Source organism: Phoenix dactylifera, chromosome 11, assembly GCF_051530095.1.
Source record: "Phoenix dactylifera cultivar Ajwa chromosome 11, Ajwa_hap1_PhDact_Kaust_v1.1, whole genome shotgun sequence".
NCBI classification, from domain to species: Eukaryota; Viridiplantae; Streptophyta; class Magnoliopsida; order Arecales; family Arecaceae; genus Phoenix; species Phoenix dactylifera.
This window is the reverse complement of record NC_143200.1, coordinates 20,009,111-20,028,185: the sequence shown is the minus strand read 5'-3', so window position 1 is coordinate 20,028,185 and position 19,075 is coordinate 20,009,111. Positions and strand designations below refer to the sequence as shown.

Here is a 19,075-nt window from a genome sequence, read left to right as displayed (position 1 = left end):
CATATGAAATATAGCCGTTGCATACATACCTCATTTGTGCCCACTGCTTACAAAGAGAGTAAGAGCGAGAGGAGATTTTTTGCATGAACAGTAACAGAACCAAAGAAGGTACACGTACTGGCTCGAGGGAAGGGGAGAGCGTGTGAGTGAGAGACAGAGAGAGAGAGAGAGAGAGAGAGAGAGAGAGAGAATAGAATAAAGACACAGATGAGAAATAGGACAAGACAAGGAGAGAGATCTTTTTCATTGGCACCAGTAACCCTTCTAAATTGTCTCCTTTATTTACTCCCTCTCTCTCTTTCTCTCCCTCTTATGGGGGCAGCAGGAGATTTATCTTTTACCTTTACGATTGTTGCGAGTTGGGGGCTTTGTTGGGTGGAACGCGTGCTGCATGGAGACAGCAAGACAAGGCCATTAACCCGGTGGCGTGACTTCAAAAAAAAAAAAAAAAAACGTGGTCCAATCGCCTTCGCCCACGTCGTTATCGTTGCCGTGCCCCGTGCACGCCACCCCTCAGCGCCGGGCCCCGCCCTTGTTCCAATTCTTTTTCCTTCTCTCCTTTCCCCCTTTTCGCTAGCCTAATTTCAGATGACTTTAGCTTGCAAAGAGCCAAAGATCGAACTGTAAATGGCGAGAGCTACATACATGGTCACGTGAGGCATGTGCAAGTGCACGTTGATGCCATAACTTATATTGGATTTACTGCTACAATGTAACTCTCACATTCTGTAGTTCCGACAGAGAAACGTACACCTCAAGGTAACAATAATTGGCTTTTTTTTTTTGGATGATTTTGACGTTAGATATTACCTTGAGAGAGAGTTATTCTGGTGATAAGTTACTGTAAAATTTTTAGTGTCGTTTGAATCCCAGACAACAATACAGTGCTTGGATTTTGTGTTGTACAACAAAAAAACAAGCTTGATCGATCCATAACTAGTGGCACTTTTTAATGTATTTACACATGGGAAGACTCCATGAGAAAAGAAGGTAACAATGACATCTAATAAAATCACAATTATTCATGCACTGATCATCTGTTCTGGATTCAACGATTGTATTTTAGGAGGAGAAAATGAGGGTTAACCAAGGCGCATTCAGACACCTATTTTTTGCATTCAAAGACAATATACACGGATGATATCATTTGCTTTGCTGAAGTTCTCTCCATATAGTTACGGTCTGCTTTCTTTTCGTGGATATATTAAATTCAACTAAAAAATCCTCATTAGATCATGAAATGACTTATATAATATTTTGCCATATATTGGGTGTTATTTTATTCTATTTAAGCTGCACCACTAGCTACGCCAATCATTTTTATTAGACAAATTCAATAGGATAATCAATAACGGTATGCTTTTTTAATCAGTATGACATCTATTGAGTTCATGAAAAATTGTATTTTAGTATTACTTCATCTTAGGTGAAGTCATGTTGATAAAAAAAAATATTATATTACCTACCTTATTAGAATTATGCGATAAAATGGTCTATAAGTATTTTTCTCTACTTAAATCATAGTTAAAAAGATGAATATTTCAATTTTTGCCAAGCTTACGATGAGATAATGTAGTTTCTTCAATGTAGCATTACATGCTAATACCGTTGACTATTATGATTAGAAATTGATTAATATAAGAATAATAACTATTAATTATTAGAAATAATACTAAATATGAATAAAATAATTATCAACAAATTATAATAATGATATTTTTAAAAATTAATTTATATTTATAAAATATGTTTTTAGCTCAGAAGAAGTTAATCCCTACTTGTTATCATATATCCATCCATTGAAGGTTGATGCCAATCGAAATCAGAGCTCCATTTTCTTCCTCATATGTCAAGAAAGGATACCATCCGAGCAAAATATGCAAACAAAATATTAAACTAAAAGCCATACTTTGCTGAATAATTTATCTTACTTAAATTGCTTTTATATATAGTAAACTGTGACAACGGCCATTCTAAGGTGTGGAAGCAATTCGTGGGTACGCTTCTCACGGTCAAAGTAAGAGGTGAAAACCTTAGCAAAAAAAAAAAGAAAAGTAAGGGGTGAAAAAGAGATGGCGTCCTCGCATAGGGAGCGTAGTGCTTGTTTTGTGTGGAAAGGGAGGGGAACCAGCCTTTCACTCTCACCGTGAAAGTGGGGTTCCCACCACCCTACGTTCTCTCGCTTTCCTATTTAACAAGGCGCTTTGTATAATAAAATAATATAGCTTCTGCACCGAAACCAGATACAAAGAACCAACCATATTGATCCATACATAAATTATTAAAAAAAAAACAATTAGAGCGTGGTTACATTGTACATTGTAATTGAATGGATCTAGCAAGTTCGAATGGGTGGTTAGGGCTGTTAACGAGCCGAGCCAAGCCCGAGCCTGGGAGAGCTCGGCTCGGCTCGTTTCACAGAAGCTCGGGCTCGGGCTCGGGCTCAGTAACAAGCTGTATATTGGGCCTTCTCCCTAGCCGAGAAAAAAAAAGCCCTAGTTGCCGATCTCTCACTCGCCTTGGGTTCAGCTGAGAGCAGTGGATTGCAATTCCTCGATTTCGGCTCGAGCTCGGGCTTGCTTGGCAAAGCAAAGGCTCGGGCTTGAGCTCGTAAAACTCGTTTCAATTACGAGCTCCAAAACGAGCCCGGGCTCGATAACAGGCTATTTTTCTCTATGTGGTCAGATTTTTATGAATTATGGTGCTGAAATAAGATTTTTCAGTGGAAGACTAGAGCTCGTTTGGGCTTGTGAGCTGCTCGGGCTCGAGCTCGGGTGTAAACAAGTCTCATATTGGGCTCGGGCTCGTTTGACTAACGAGCCGAGCCCGAGCAGCTCGCTCATTAACAGCCCTATGGGTGATATCCTTAAAATATCTCAACCTGTTTTTTCGAAAAAAAAAACAAAAGTAGAACCCTAGGTTTTTTTATGTAGGAATTTCACTGATTTATAGGAGAATCAAAGAAAAAAAAAGCAAAAATAACAATAGTGCCAAGCAAGCCCTCGGATTTTTTATGTTCGTTTTGTTGGTTGTTTTGTATGAGATCTTTTGAGCAGGATGCAACTCCGGTGCCTTGGGTTAGCCAAGTAGCCCAAACGAAATCGGACTCGACCAGCAAGGAATCCAAATTTATCCTGGCTTAATTTGACATTTAGCATGCTTACATGGTTTGAAACTAGACTAATTCCAAAAGTTTTTAACCTGACATTTTGACGACTTTAGCTAGGTCTGGTTGGTTCAAGCAAGAATCATGTTGGATTGAGATATAATCCAGGAGCCTACATTGGAAAACATATCTTGAGTTGGGCTTGAAGTGGGTCTGGTTTGAAGCCTTTTTATGTAAGTTTGAATTGGGCTTGCGTAACGAGATTGACATATTTCTAGCCTTCTCTTGCATGAAATGACATGATAGGCAACTCCCATTTTCTGAAAAGATCTTTCTAGCCAAACCCTAGCTGAAATTATGTGCATGATGGCTCAACGCATCAAACCTTCCGGTTTGGATCTGGTTATCATAGACCATGTTGCAGCCTGAAATTTAGGTTTGCTTGGAATACATGAATGTTTAACTCTTGCAGTATGTCAACTTCAATGTCTTCTTGGCTTTTTCTTTTTTCCAACAAAAAGAGAAAAATTCTTCGAGGTTTTTGCTGTCGGTTGCTGATCACAATTCTTTAGTAATGTCAAGAAAATACCATCATCTGGTGAGGACATAAAACCATAAGGTTGTTAGTGCTCGAATCTATGAGGTTGTTAGTGCATCCACAATCAATCAAGATTATCACATGTTAACGCTTGACATGTATCTTCTCATGCATGGTCTGTGAGATGGATTACCCTGCCAAAGCATGAAAAGAAATATTCATATAATCATCATTAGCCTTCGTCATAAACTTCCAAATCGATACCATCATTGCTTGGTTCCTCACATTGATCATCGTTTGCCTGATGTTCCTCGATGGGATCGATCATAAGAGGAGTAAGGACATTTTTGGTTGCATCTGTATCCACTTTCAACTTCTCATCACAATACCAACACAAGACTTTTGTCATTCATAAGAAGACATTTTTTTTAAAAAAATCCAAACTTTTGTCACCGAGGTGATTTCATGTAATTCTCTCCTCTTGCCTACCTCATCTATGATTATTTGAATCCTCCATTTTCATAACCAGTTTGTTTGGGAGGATCATTCACTTGCAGTGGCTAATATTGTTAGATAAATGTAAAGGCACTTGAATTGTACCATTTTGTATATTCTTTGCATCTGAATACGGCTTGAGAAGAGTAGCATGATGTATGTGCTTTGATGATTGGACAGCTTGACATGATGTAAGTGCTTAAATAAGGGCTTAATCTTTCACCATCTTAAGTAACTAAAACAAATTTGTGAATGCAGTAATGTTACTGATTGATATGTTAGTTTCTTCCCAACTGTCTATTATAAGGCAAAGCTGATTCAGAATTGTCTTTCCTGTGAACAAGCTGAAAAAGTTTTTTGTCCGGAACAGATTGGATATGTAATTGAGCAAGAAGGAGAACTAACTTAAGTTGGGTCAGATCAGGTCAAGTGCGAAAATTCTCTCACCTCAACAAAATCAAACCAAAATCCAGCTTCAGGGTCCAGGGCAGGTCGACACCAGTTTGGGGCTACTGTATATATCTAAAGGACCCACTTTGCAACTCCCATAGCAACACCATTTCACACATCCACCAACTTGATATGAAGTCTGTATTATGGATTCAAAAAAAAAATTGTGACATTGTTCTATATGAATACAAGGCCAATTCTGTTATTAATGACCCTCTAAGCTGCTCTTCCCAATGAAAAACAGTAACCTGCATGCACTTATCAAGTATAAGACTAACAAAATCTAAGCATAAGGCTAGGATTTATATCAATCAGCATGATTGAAATGTAGAGATTTGGCAGTAGTGCTGGAAGCAGCTTCATAACTTGCCTCTATACCTGACCAACTTTGCTAGTGTTTCTTGAGCAGCTAGAGACTGGGAATGAGTGCGTCCAAGCATCACAGTTCTAATGCTAATACACGTCCTGCAAAGTTCCTCCCCACTGTCGAAGTACCCCCCTCTAAGCATCAGCTTAGCTCTGGTCTCAAGCAATGTGGCCTTGAGGAGTATCACATCTTGCCACACATACTCATCCACCCTCCGGTTGGATTTGAGCTTCTTGCTCCAGCACAAGGACTCATGACGCCAATCTTGTATCTGCGACACAAACGATTTCTCCACCTCCTCGAGCCCATTCGTGCACACCTTGAGCAGCTCCAGAGCCGAATTGCACCTTGAGAACGTCATGAACGATCGGATCGCTAATGGAAGAGCTGTCTTCTTGATGAAGAGAACCATGTCAGCTGCCTCGAGCTGGACGAGCGGGGGTTCCGACTTGAAACCGAATACAAGGAATGCAGAAGCCCAGAGGTGATCTGAGCTCGCTGCTGCGGCATTACCGACCTTCTTCATGCCTCGAACCATGAACTTGGCTGGTGGCAACCCACCTCTCCTCTTTGCAAACATCTGGGTGATTGGGTGGAACTGGATCCAGCAACCGGGTTGTCTCATGGTTCTTTTCGCCAGGCCCAGTTTAACCAGCACGAGAGCAGACTCCACTTCATTCTTCCGAGCATGGCGAGCTAAGAAACAGCAGGTGGAGCAGCAACTGAAGGCCATTGCGAGACCTTTACCCCATTGATGGAAGCCATTTTCTTTTGCAGGCAGTTTATTAGCTGCAGCAGCCAATAGAGTTGACGAGACAGGAGCAGGAGCAAACCAAGCACCGGTAAGAACCATTCGCGATGCAAGGCTTCCTCCTCTATCTCGATCCAAGATGGCAAAGCAAAATGCCAGGATCTTCATCAAGTAAGGGTTGTTCCTGCAGAATCCATCACCATTATCGGTAGCGCACAAAGAGAAGAAATTCTCACCGAGGGAGATTCTTTCGATGGCTTCGAATAGTGCGGACGGAGAGATTGGTAGCTCGGATAGCAGCGACCCGATCACCCACAACCCGAAGCTCAATCTTCCTAATCTCTCATCAAATTTTCTAAGGACTTCCAGTTCCTCGGGAGGGTAGTCCTTCTTCCGTCTTCCTTTGATCAGCAGCAACGAGTCGGCCGAGGACAGAGGTGGGAGCTGCATGGGCTCAAAGCTCATCACCTTTGAGAGCCGGGTTGTCACGATGACATGGGTAGCACCAGTGTTCCTCGGAATTAAATCATGAAGGTCCTTTCCTTCCCACCATTCCTTCTCTGTCTCGAGATTGTCAATTACTAGCAAGTAAGGAACATCTCTGAACAGCTCCCTCCTCACCCTCTGGAATGCGTCAAACTCTTGCTCATCGAAGCTCCTCATCCTTCCTCTTTCCTTCTCAGCTTCAGCACTAACATCCAATCCCAGATTCATCGACAAGTTCAATATATTCTGCCTGAAATACATTGCCTCTCCACCAACCCACAAGACCATCTTGTATCTCTGAGAGTATCTGTAGGCGAACTCCAGTGCAAGCTCTGTCTTGCCGATTCCCGAGATCCCATTTATGCACACCACACTGGCATTACCATGATGACCCTTGCTCCCCACACTTCTTGATTTCTTGTGTTTCGATCTCTGCTTCTGTAGTCGGCTTCCTTTGCTCGTCAGTTCGATCACCGGATCGACCCAAGCCTCCAAAGTAGGCTCCTTGCACTTTCTCATTTCCAAGCTGATATATCTCCCGTTGCTTCTCACTGTATCACTCTCCTCATCAGCAAATCCATCAGAAAATCGACTTGATCCACCAGTAGTCATCAGCACAGGCTTTGGACACTCCATTTCATAAACATCGCCGCATCCAAAGAAAGCAGCTTCGATCTCTGTCAGCTCCTTCTCCCTCCCGACGAAATGTCTGTTTCTAGGAAAGGGTAGTTCCTCAAAGACTTCGGTCTCCTTCGCAGCAATGCTATTCCTTCCAAGCTTTGATTGTAAGATGCCGACCGTTTTCGATACACAACTCCTCCAGCTGCTATCATTTGCTTCAAGCTTGAACTCATTGCTCCTGCTTAGCCCCTCAAAGGCCTCCTTGCATTCCTTATCCTCCAACCTCCCATCTAGGAGACCCGCGATCTTGGAAAGCTCGGTATCAAACAAAAGAGGGATTAGATTTTTCTTCTGAGCGAAGAATCTTATCTCCTCCGCACTGAGAGCATTAAGAAAGCTCGATGGAGTCACAACGACAACGCCAAAGGTTGCCGAGCATATAATTCGATCGGCAATCTCGTGGCTCTGCGTATCTGAGTACTTTGCTCGATCAGCGGCGAATGAGGCTATTCCTTGGAGCTCGAGCTCAGACTTGAGCCACTTGCAGAAGCGGATGAGATTAATGTTTTGGCCATGAAATCCAATGTAAACATCGCAGCTCCGGAGCTTGGTATTGGAGGAAGGGGAGACAGAGCCTTTTGTGATAGAGATTCGGGGGGCAGGGAAGGAGAATGAGACCCGGGCGGCATCGGAGAACTTTGGCTTTTGATCAGTTGGGTCGACGGAAAAATCATATCTTTCTGATGATGGAGGAGTGTAGGAAGTGCTTGGGATATCATCAGAATGGGAACCAGAATAAGAGTTTGGAGATGGGAGGGTCGCAGATGGAGTGGTGTTGCTATCTGGTGGTGGTTCCAAGGCCCTTGGAGATATATATGGTGACTGCAATGCGGAAACAAATGCAGAGGACGGTGGAGAGGGGGAGTTCAAGTGTGGAGAGATTGAAATGGAAGGAGAGATGGAGACTGATTTCTCGCCATTATCGACCGACGATTTTGCTATTTTGATGGTCAGTGTCTTTGAGTTTGGTTCCGGGGAATCCGAGAACTCACTGCAGATGGGAAGGTCCTGAGGAGCTTCAGGTGGAGATGATTCATCCATGAAAGAAAAAATGAAGCTTGGTAGAGGTTATCAAAATGTTGATTTTCACCAACAGAAGAGTAGCTCAAGAATGAAATCTGAAAGAGGAAGAAAAATCACAAGCTACACCTATTCCTTGAAGAAGTTCATAAAATATGCATCATAATCTATGTTCATTTGGAATGGAACATTTGACAAAAGCCTAAAGAAGTTTCTCATGGAATGGGGAGTTGGATGAAAGCCTACAAGAAGCAAAGGAAAGAAAGAACTTACAGGGAGAAACTCTTTTGGGTATTTGCATCTCAAGCATGAGATGCTCATGTTAATGGCAGAACTTTGTCTTCAGCTGTTGAAGATGAGATTAAAGATCCAAATAACAGCATTATCCAGAGAGTCTGAGACTAAATCTCCTATGGCCATACCATCTTTTGTTACAACACATGGAAAGATCTGAGCTATTATCCCTGCAAAAATGGATGATAAAGGTGGAGGCCCATAGATACAAATCAAATGAGAAGTACAGCTCCCAGACTGATGCCTATAATAAGGAAAAACAAGCAGGGGGTTATGAGGCAATTTGACATAAAAAAATGCCACCAAAAGGTGCAGCACTAGGTCTCAAAGGCCACACATTTCACCACGGTAACCCAGAGATCACGGACAACCCATCACAGGGAGGCCCAAAAAGCAGCAGAAACAAGGTTTAAAAGCAGAACATATGTTCCTAGTCAAATACCTATTCAGGGAAACCAAAAAGAGATGGAAAGGGGGCTATGGCTTCACCATGGGAAGTCGGGAACAAGGGACTGCCTCCACCCAAAGCCCATAAATTGTTGATCTCAAGAGAGATGGAATCTAAAGCATGGGTTTGGTCTGTAAATGCTGTGGCATGCACGTAATATATATATATATTTCAAAACAGTGCTTCGAAAGGGAGGTTGCCGAGGGTGGTGAAATGGGGCAATAAATAATGATATCTCATGGTCTTTGCCTTTGTTTTATGCGTTGGGGTGCTTTATTTTACTCTGTTCCAAGTTGGGTTCTCTCAGGACAGAAAGGGGAGGGCTGGTAGAAGGGTATTGGGAGGGGAACCAGAGCTCAGATCTTGTAGGTTAGGGAGCTTCAAAGGGCCAGTAGAAGACAAGCTATATAATATTGCTCGGGGGAGCCTCAGCAATGTCCTCATCTGACAACGGGCTTGGCACGGGAATTTGGAGCAAAGACCAGTCCAACCGCCCCATCAAAGGAGGTGGGCCCCAGCATTCAAATTCACACCAAAATCTCCCTTTCCTTTTTTTTTTTTTTTTCTTTTTTTTTTTTTTATAGCAGGAGGTGCATTAAACTTGACGGACATGAATGGATCTAATAAAATTAAAAAATAAAATATCTTAAAGTGCCAGAGCAATTTTTTTTTATCAGCCCATAGAATACTACTAAAATAACTGGCTATAAAGCAGCCATCCAATCCGCAGCCCCATTAGCTTCATGAAATATATGCTTGGTCCGAAAGATCTTCCATCCCTCGCCATTGTCTAGATATCTGAAAGCAAATGGTGGACACAACTATTTTTCCTAGGACCTCTCGGATCTAACTGATGACAGTGGTTAAGTCCCTTCCACGACGATGGAACTGGCCCGAAGGACACACGGGGTACTCTGACCACATTTTTGACTGGGCAACTCGGGAAGCTGGTGGCAAGACAACTACTCTGAAATATTTAAGTTATAAGGCTATAGATTGGGTAGCTTTGTACGTGGCTGATCATGCTGGAGAGCTCCATAGGTGGAGAAAAGAGAGCTAACTAGAACACTCTAAAATTTATTATTTTTTGATCTTTTTTTTGTGCATCCATACTAGATATTTATAAGAGAGCTCTATAGGTGGAGAAAAGAGAGTTAATTAGGGCACTCTAAAATTTGTTATTTTTTTGATCTTTTTTTTTGTGCATTGATACTAGATATTTAAGTTATAAGGTTATAGATTGGGTGGCTTCGTACGTGGCTGATTATGCTGGAGAGCTCTATAGGTGGAGAAAAGAGAGATAACTAGAGCACTCTAAAATTTGTTATTTTTTGATTTTTTTTAATCCATACTAGATATCTATAAGTCATCTGCTTTAGGGAATAAAAAAAAAAGAAAAGAAAAAAAAACCGTTATTCTGGATGGCCTCTCTTGGTGGCAGCTGACTCTTGTTTGACCAAGTGGTGCAGAGACCACTTGACTCTCCACTGCCATGATGGAATCCAGGCAAGCTTGGATGGTGGATCCCCACCATTATAACTGGATAGAATGAAATACTGGCTTGGATTGAGAGGCTACCACCCACTGGATATAATTATGGAACCAAAAAAGCCCAGCTCCACTAAAATTCTAGTCTTAAAAGAGGTTTGCAGCTATACGCTCCCACATCAGGTTGGATCACAGGATTGCATTTGCAGTGGCAACATTTAGAATGGACTAGGAGGCCTTCTATTTTGAATAGTAGTCTGCAAACTCTTTCTCACTCTCTCTCTAAAACAAAGAGTCATTGTTTTGTTTTGTCTGATGGTGCCAAAATATATCACCTTGTAGGGTGTTCGATATAAGGAGTGATGGTTGATCCACTTGCCATGTTGAAAATATGATAAACATTGAAAAGATATTGATGTAAAACTATATTTCCTAGTTGGTTTCTTGGATTTGGTTTTGCAACCTGTTGCTTGCAACATTAACAAAACATTATCTATTTGAGATTGAGACATAATGGGGCACAACACATTATTTTCTTGAATAAACTGGGTTGTATCCACCAGCTGCTTTTTCAGCTGCTTTTTCTCTTCAGATCCAATTTCATTCTCTCCAACAGTGACACCCTTCTCAAAACCAGGTTTTCCCGGCCTTGTTTTCAGGAAACTAAGTTAAAAATTCCAATACAAATTCCTTGTTTTGAGGAAAACATTATGGAACCCAAAAGTTTATTTCTTAGACAAACACCAAAAACATTAGATATCATGCATTTATATTTATTAATATAGATTGGAATCTTTTATTATTGAATCTTGAAGCCTAGATGACCCCTCTCTCTCCTTTTCCTACCACATGCTGTCCCTCTTTTCTCCCAAATATTCCAAACTCTAGACCTTCTAAAGTTCGAGGTTACACAGAGCCTTCCACATGGCAGCTGCTAAGTAAACATGCATGTGTTGGTGGATCAATCCAACCATGAAGCAACATTCATATGTTGTGCTTCTTTTCTTCCTATCTGCTTTTGTACATATTGCTTCATGGTTGGATTGATCTACTAGCTCAGTGGTGGACCTGGTCTAACTAAAAAATTTATCACTTGATGCTAGCCTCCTTTTCGGTATAGTCATCCCCCACTTTCCACTCCTTTAGGATGGAAGTTGTCTCCTTTTAAATTTGCTGCCACCCAGCCCTTTCAAACCATGAAAAGGTTCGATCACCCCTTTACATGTGACATCCCTTGATATACGGTGGTTGCATTCATCTTCCACTTCAAAGCCTCAAATTGGCCAAACCAAGGGGCCAAAAGCCACCAAGTAATGAGTGTCCTCACGAGAAAGATAGCTTGAATGTACCCCAAATCGGAGTTCTGACTTGATGATCCAGTCCTCTACCTTATAATATTTATGAGACTTTTCACCTAAGTTATTTTGTAGGAGGTTATATGCAATAAAACCTCCTACAAATTGTGTCACTGACAGAAGGCATATTTTGAGAGAGTCAGCTAACATGTGTCACAGAGTATCAAAAGAAATGGTGCATGAAAAAGAAAACTTGGTCACATACTAATTAGTGGAAGAACACAATTGGACTACAAAGAAGCTTATCCATCTTGCATTGTCGCAAAAAAAATACATAACCTCACCCATGGTCCTCTTGTAGATGATTTAGAAATTTGGTTGATGACAAGTATCAAACCAATGTGGCGGCACCGCCAAACCAATAGCATCATGACAAGTGGAATAGAGAGGGGAGCACTTGATGGTGGAATATGATGATACCTCTACCCCTAACTAACACATTCAAGGATATTTTATTTCTTGCTGTTTGTTGGATTGGTTGTTGGAGAATAACTTGCCCTGTCATCAATGTCTTTGTTATTTGGCCACTCTTCAAACACCATGAGCTCTAGATGTTAAGGAATCTTATTTTGGCAATAGTTCTTCTCTATTGAATAAAGAAATCAGCAACTGATTGCAGCTCAAGGACTTTGAAACCGTGATACCTGGAGATATCTCAGTATAACAACACCCAAATGGAACCACGATGTGATGCATGTACAGTGAAAGCCTTTCCCCAAGTTCTTAGATGCCCAAATGATTGCACCTTGCAGAATTATGAGTAATAATAGCCTATCAGTCAAAACAAAATTGATATTTAAACTCTTGTTGTCAATATAAAATTTTATTGTCACAGATCAAAAAATACCGAAAAGTATGAGCAATTCTCTCAGTATCAGCACTCTTTTGACAGAATAGATCAATAAGATTCGTAAGGCTCGATGAATCATGGAACATTACTCGATGCATGGTTTCTCTTCAAGATGTCTATATAACTATTTGGCACTATCTAGCACATTTACCTCATGCATGTAACCTGAGATCTTGCTGCATTGTACTAGTGGCAAGTGCCATCTCTTCTGACCACGTTATTCCACGAAATAACGTGCTTCTCTCTGCCAATGAAACACCATTAATGGACAGTATCACCTACAAATATGAAAATTGCAAGGTGTCTGATTTGGTGGATACGGGAAGAGAGTATAAAGGTAAGTATAAATGTACGAAACAACTATATCTGTTTGGTGATTTCCACAACTTTTTTAGAATCCAAAATATCAAGGTTTAATTTAAAATGGATTAACCCTAGATTCTCTTTAAATTTGATTAGACAATCCAGATTAATCTTCCTTCCAAAAGGATTTACTCCAAATTCAACGGCTTAGAAGTCTCTGAGCCAATATCACTATGAGTAATATTAATTCTATCAATCTCCAAATCTTTTTTCATCAAGATTCCTAATATCTAGTAGCAATGCTATATGTGATAACTCGTGTGAGCATCTCTACTCAATATAACATTTTACTAGTGGCTTTACTACAATGACAAAAGATCCCTGCTCAAATCATAAATCTAGACTTGAGTTTAAATTAACACATCTAATAGTATTTAGCAATTATGATAAAGATCTAGGAGCCCGATCCAAACATGAGAATTCAATGTACCAGAGTTCCCCAGTAAAATATGCCAATTTCAATATAATCTATATACAGGTTTAACCTCGAAAAACATTCCTTTCTAATGTTATGAAAAATCTTTCTTAGCTCACTCCAATACTATAAAAGATCCATATACAAATTCCACTCTAATAATTACTAGAAAAAATAAAAGTTCTATTACATACATCCACACTCATATCAGGTTTGAACCTCCAAGTCATTTAAATAACATCTGAACAAATAAACACAATACGATATGACCAACTAATACGGTATGTCAGGGTTAACAATCCCAATACTTTCACTCATCGAAATCAGAGACATAAATCATCCATCCCTTCTGCACTCATCATATACCAATCCCAATACTTTCATTTTATCACAATACATAGTAATTTTAAACCTACACTCTGAATTTACTTCTGCTACTTTTGTCATGCCCCATGTGATCATAATCTCAAAGATCTGATATATTTCTATCACAATCCCTGGTAATTTTAAACTTATGCTCTAATACTATTTAACACAATCTCTAGTAATCTTAAATCTATGCTTTTATACCCCCTAGGGCAAAATCCTAGAGAATATGAAAGGCCTGAAAATTTATTACAACCTCAATATCATTAAATAATAATGATCTCATTTCATAACAAATAACAAAACTGGTATAATTACGAAATTTAATCATCCAACCAGTATCAGTGATGGTCTATCTATTTATTTTTTCACTTGTGATCCCAATTATAGCCAAGTACCAAGCGACCTACAACTCTAAAAGAAAAAAAAGATGGTGTGAGTTTTACTGCTCAGTAAGAATCCCCACACATTCACACCAATACAATAGTATAAGTTTGAAAATAGCAAAAAATCAGTACAAACATCATGAAATCACAAACCAACTGTCAATAATGCTTGAATAAATAATATACATATATACATTAAATATCAATAAAAATCCAACCACTCAAGAGTAATATATCATATGATATCTCATAAATCTTTAATAATATTTTCAAACATCTTTTCATTCCATTCGTTTTTAACCCGATCCATATTTAGGATTAATTATCTTTTCGACTTTGGGCCAAATTATGGTCATGTTTTCTGCCTGTGATGGAGCAATCAATAGGTTTATATTTTTCGCCCATGACAGGACAATCGTTAGTATCACATTTCCAGCTTATGATGGGGCGATCAATAGTATTATATTTTCAGCCTGTGATAGGGCAATCGATGATAACAAGATCAACTCAAAGTTCTTGTTCAATCAATTAAATTCACATCCACATATTAATTTTTTTTATTTTCGGTTTTAGACTAACCACGATCACGTTTTCTGCCCGTAATGGGACAATCAATAAGTGTCACATTTCTAGCCTGTGACAGAGCAATCCATAAGTGTCACATTTTCTGCCTGTAATGGGGCAATCAATATAACATGGTTAGTCTATAGCACCAGATCTATTAGTCCGATTATGCAAGTGTAAGTTATACTCATATATGCATTCATCATACTATCAATCATAAGTATACATAATCAAAATATAGTTTGATACAGAAATCATCATAAAAGAATTCTTGGATCTTACTTATCTTGATCATTAGCATTTCATACATATATGTACAAAATATCTATAATCATATAGGCGAGTGTACAAAGATTGTTACCTCTACGCCAACAATCTAGTAGAACTAATCATCTGTCAACACGGCGATATACGAATCAGAGTGTACAGAATTCTGCTCGACATCCTCTTATCTTAAAGATTGTTCTCTTATAGAATCAAATCAACATAAAAAATCATTCAAGGTATCTGATAACCCAGAATTCTCTACTAGTCCACTAAAGAGTCCACCATCATATAGTAACTTAGGACTACCCACCAGTCCTTTAACCAAGAATTTCTCCGGATCAACTAAAGAGAGAAAATACCAAGATAGAGAAAGAAATCAACCCAAAAACTCGAGACTACTTGTACAGTTAAATAATGCTGACCCAGAACCCTTCTTATGGATGCATAATGCCGACCCGAGACCAATACCGACTCGAAGCTCCAAGTCACACAATACTGGCCGGGACCCTTCTAAGGGTCAGCTCGACTTCTCAAAGTACCTAGATCCACCACTGGTCCACTAAAACACATAGAGAGAGAACAAGTAGAGAGAGAAAGAATAATAAAGAGAGAGAAGAACTAGAGGAGAGAGAAAATAATAAAAAAGAAGAGAGAATTGTGAGGCTCTCTCTGTTCTTTCCGAATGGAGGAAGGCCGCCTCAAGCAGTGGTAGTGGTGGGTGGATAGCGCCTCCCCCAGTAGTAACTGCCGGCGGCGTTGCTGGTCCCGGTGGCGACGACGACCAGCAAAAAGAAACAAGCATGGGAGCCATGTTTACCATCATTCTGGCAACTCGCCAGCCAAATTTAAGGCAAGAATGATGGCCTAGTCAAAGAGGTGCTGGAGTCGGTCTTCTCTTTCGACTGAAATAGAGAAACATCGTTCCCTTCTTTTTTTTGTTTTCTCTTTGGGCCTATTTCAGTGATGGGCCAGGCCAAAGGGCTGGGTCTTACACAAATAATGAAATTTACATTGACCGCTCCACCTACTTTGCTCGCTGCGCTACGCTCCACTCGTTTCACTTGCTCCGTCCCAAGAAAAAAAGGTCGCTTTTTTGACTCCCCAAGGCTTGTAAGTTCAAGACATACTGGACAAAATTTAAGTCCTTTCTGAAGGAGAAAAATTGAGCAAGCGTTATTCCAATGTCATGTCAACGCAAAGCAAGGTTCAAAAGATTTTCCGAGGCCCAGCGCAGTATGAAGTTTGTTAAGGCATAAATAGAGGGAAATCCCCATTCAATAAAATGTGCACAACAAGGGAGTATAGGGTTGCAGGTCGGTCTGTGTATGCTCTTCATCTTCTTCTATGTTTGCAAAGAGGATACAACAACAAGAATGATCTCGATGGTGGCAGTCGCAGCATCAATGGCAGCGTCGCATTGCAAACTGCTATGTTATTGAGTTTGAGTGTTCGATCCCCTTTGATATAATCTTAGAGCCTTCACCATAGGCAACCCTTAATGAAGGGAGGCCTAAATCATCCTACTGGAAAGATGCACCCAGAAAGATCTAGGTACGATGGCAACACCCTTTGCCCTCTTGTTGACGAGTAGCTAAGACCAGAAACACTCCGAAGGCTCTTGCCTTGATGAAGCCTTCAAAAGTTCAGCATGTGTGTTAAGCAAAGACAGAAGCTGGTCCGAGTAAGCCCTTCATTTTCGAGATGGACGACATGGCGATGATTCAAGTATGCATTGATCTCAATGGTATAACAGATACATCGCAAAAGATCCAGTTTCAATCGTTGGTACTCCCAGTAGGTTTTCATGAAGAATTATATCATCCATTTTACCCTTAGCAATTTGCAAGAAAAAACTAGGTCAGAGTGTGTGGTAGGCTAAGGTTACACAAAACATTCTTCATAAAAATAATAACGCGATGGGTGATCTACACTAGGATTTCAGATCCTTTGTGGCGGGATTTTTGCACTGCTAGAAACGAGCGGCTCTTATTTATGCTAGAAATATATTCTGATACTTTTCAGTATAATACACAGCAAAGAATTCTCAGAATATGAAAGAAATCTCAGATTCATGTCGGGTGTTAACATTCACGTACCGCTCGCATCCTGCTCATATTAAGATGCATGTACGAAGATATATACCATGCCAACGAGCAAATTGGTCTTCTCGATGGGTACCCAAACCGGACACGTAGGAAAAATATATCTTCAACGGATTCAACATAACATTCTTTTATTTTTGAACTATAGAATATGCATGCAAACAGACCAGCTGGAAAGATAAATCACATAATGTCAGTGAGTGCCCTTATGCCGGACATGGATACAAACCAGTATATATCTTGCCTAGATGGAACCTTAAGCACAAGGACTTCAGCTTTTTTTTTTTTTTAAATCATGATTCAGAGGAAATCTTAGACTGGAGGGTTTTAAGAGATGTGCTTTTAACTTGCTCAAGATTAATAGATGCAATACTACGATGGCAATATGATACATCAAGATTTGATTCTTTTTCATAAATTAAAAATTGGCCAATCCACAGATCCACCAAAAACTCAAACAATCTGGAGCATGATGCAAGCATTTTTTGTTTTAGTTCATGATATGTTATATAAGCTATAGGCTAGTTCGGCTCAACAGACTTGACAATTAATTACTTGGACTAGCCAGTTCAAAATCATGTTTTTATATATAATTGTTGACTTCCTTTTCTGCCCTAAGAATGGCTTGCCTTGCTTTTTTTTTATTTTCTCCACTTCAAAAGTAAATTTTTTTTGATAGTTATTTCTATCTTTTATTTTTAAAACTAGAATAAAAAATAAAAGTCACATCTCACTTTTTTTTCTACAATAATTTTCGTCTAACAACCAGTGGTATTGCATTAACTAGCAAGAGTTTCGAAGCATGCATGTCTAAGAGACAGAGCCATATCCATGGGCACAACATTCCAATCTATGTTATTATTTGTAAATAATAAATTTGGATCTTAATAGAATAAGTGAACTATAAAAAGACCTATCATTAAATTTCATTTCCAATTTTTATTATACTACTCATAGAATAGGTCTATGATTATTATACGGAAATACAAAGTTTAGATTTTACTTTAATCAATGAACTAGCATTAAATTTTATTAATTTTATTTCTCATGTTTCATCGATTGAATTTCTATCACCATAGAAACATAAATTTAGAAATTATTATAAACAATACACAATAGAGGTACATATCATTAACCTTTTAATAGTTTTGTGGCTGTTACATGTAAACATGAAATTCGAATAGTGACCTATTATCAAATTTTATTCTCCATATTTTATATAGTGACTATAGATTGATGAACACCATATGAAAAAAAAAAATTTGGTTTTAAGGAAATTATTGAACTATAAATAGACTTGCCAATTAATTTTATTTCCCATTTTCACATAGTGACCACAAAATGGTTTTATCCTCGTTGTATTAGAATCCCTATTTATGGTCTTAATATAAATAACATACAGAGAGATTTATCATTAAACTTCATTTGACACTAAAAGTGGCTTACTTGTAGGGATACGAATAAGCTAAGTCATACTAAGCTAGATACTAATCTAGTTAAACTTAGTTTAATCAAGCTAGTTGGTGTTCAAGCTCCACTCAAGCTCAAGCACCCATATTCAAGTTTGACTTAGCATTAATCAAACATACTCAAGCTTAGTTTGTGATTGGTGCATTTCTTTAGAATAAGTTGAGCTCAAATCAATGGACCCACCTAACAAAGCTAACCTCTAAACCCAAGATACAAAGCAAAGATTGAAAGATATTGCCTTTCGAAACTTGTTATCTTTTTGATTTTTTTTGAATATATTCGTACCTTCTATGTATAATACATCCAATTCATCAAAAAAAAAAACCCCTAAGATTGAGATGCAATTTTGATATGCCCCATAGAGAGTAAGCTTTAGAATTGTTTACTTACTTGCAAAAACTTGGTCCTAATCCGAGAAGATGATCACGAAGATCTTTGACGTGTAGACCAAAGGCTAATCCTTTTTTTTCTTTGATTCTTTTGACGGTACGGATAGTGCTATTCCTATTCGGTTACACAGGGCTTGCTTGACTCTTTCTTTTCTTTCTAGCACTTATAGTGATTTGTCGTCGTCTGAAACTTTCAAGTCTTGATGCTTTCCCCAGCCTTCTTTCATTCCGGTCAAAGTTGGATTATCGGTTAAGGTCGAAAAAAGTCCTTTCGGTGCCCCCTTAAGAGAGAGAAAGGACTGACGGCCCACTTGTCGCATAGGAAAGAAGAAACTTGTCATCAATGCCGTCGAAATCGATCGAGTATTTCGGAATCTACAGAAAAAACAAAGTGAACGGTCCGTGCGTCGAGTGTAGTACCTGT

The 19,075-nt window shown here is 39.3% G+C and overlaps 1 protein-coding gene across 1 annotated transcript; it reads right to left on the bottom strand.

Moving 5' to 3' along the window:
• Nucleotides 1–4,716: 4,716 nt before the first annotated feature.
• On the bottom strand, nt 4,717–8,360 carry LOC103712008 (uncharacterized). Its single transcript, XM_088707139.1, has 2 exons — nt 8,168–8,360; nt 4,717–7,992 (listed from the first exon to the last, which is right to left on the bottom strand). Exon 2 carries the CDS (start codon nt 7,913–7,915, stop codon nt 4,949–4,951), a length of 2,967 nt encoding a protein of 988 aa, XP_088563265.1. The 5' UTR covers nt 7,916–7,992; nt 8,168–8,360; the 3' UTR covers nt 4,717–4,948.
• Nucleotides 8,361–19,075: the final 10,715 nt, after the last annotated feature.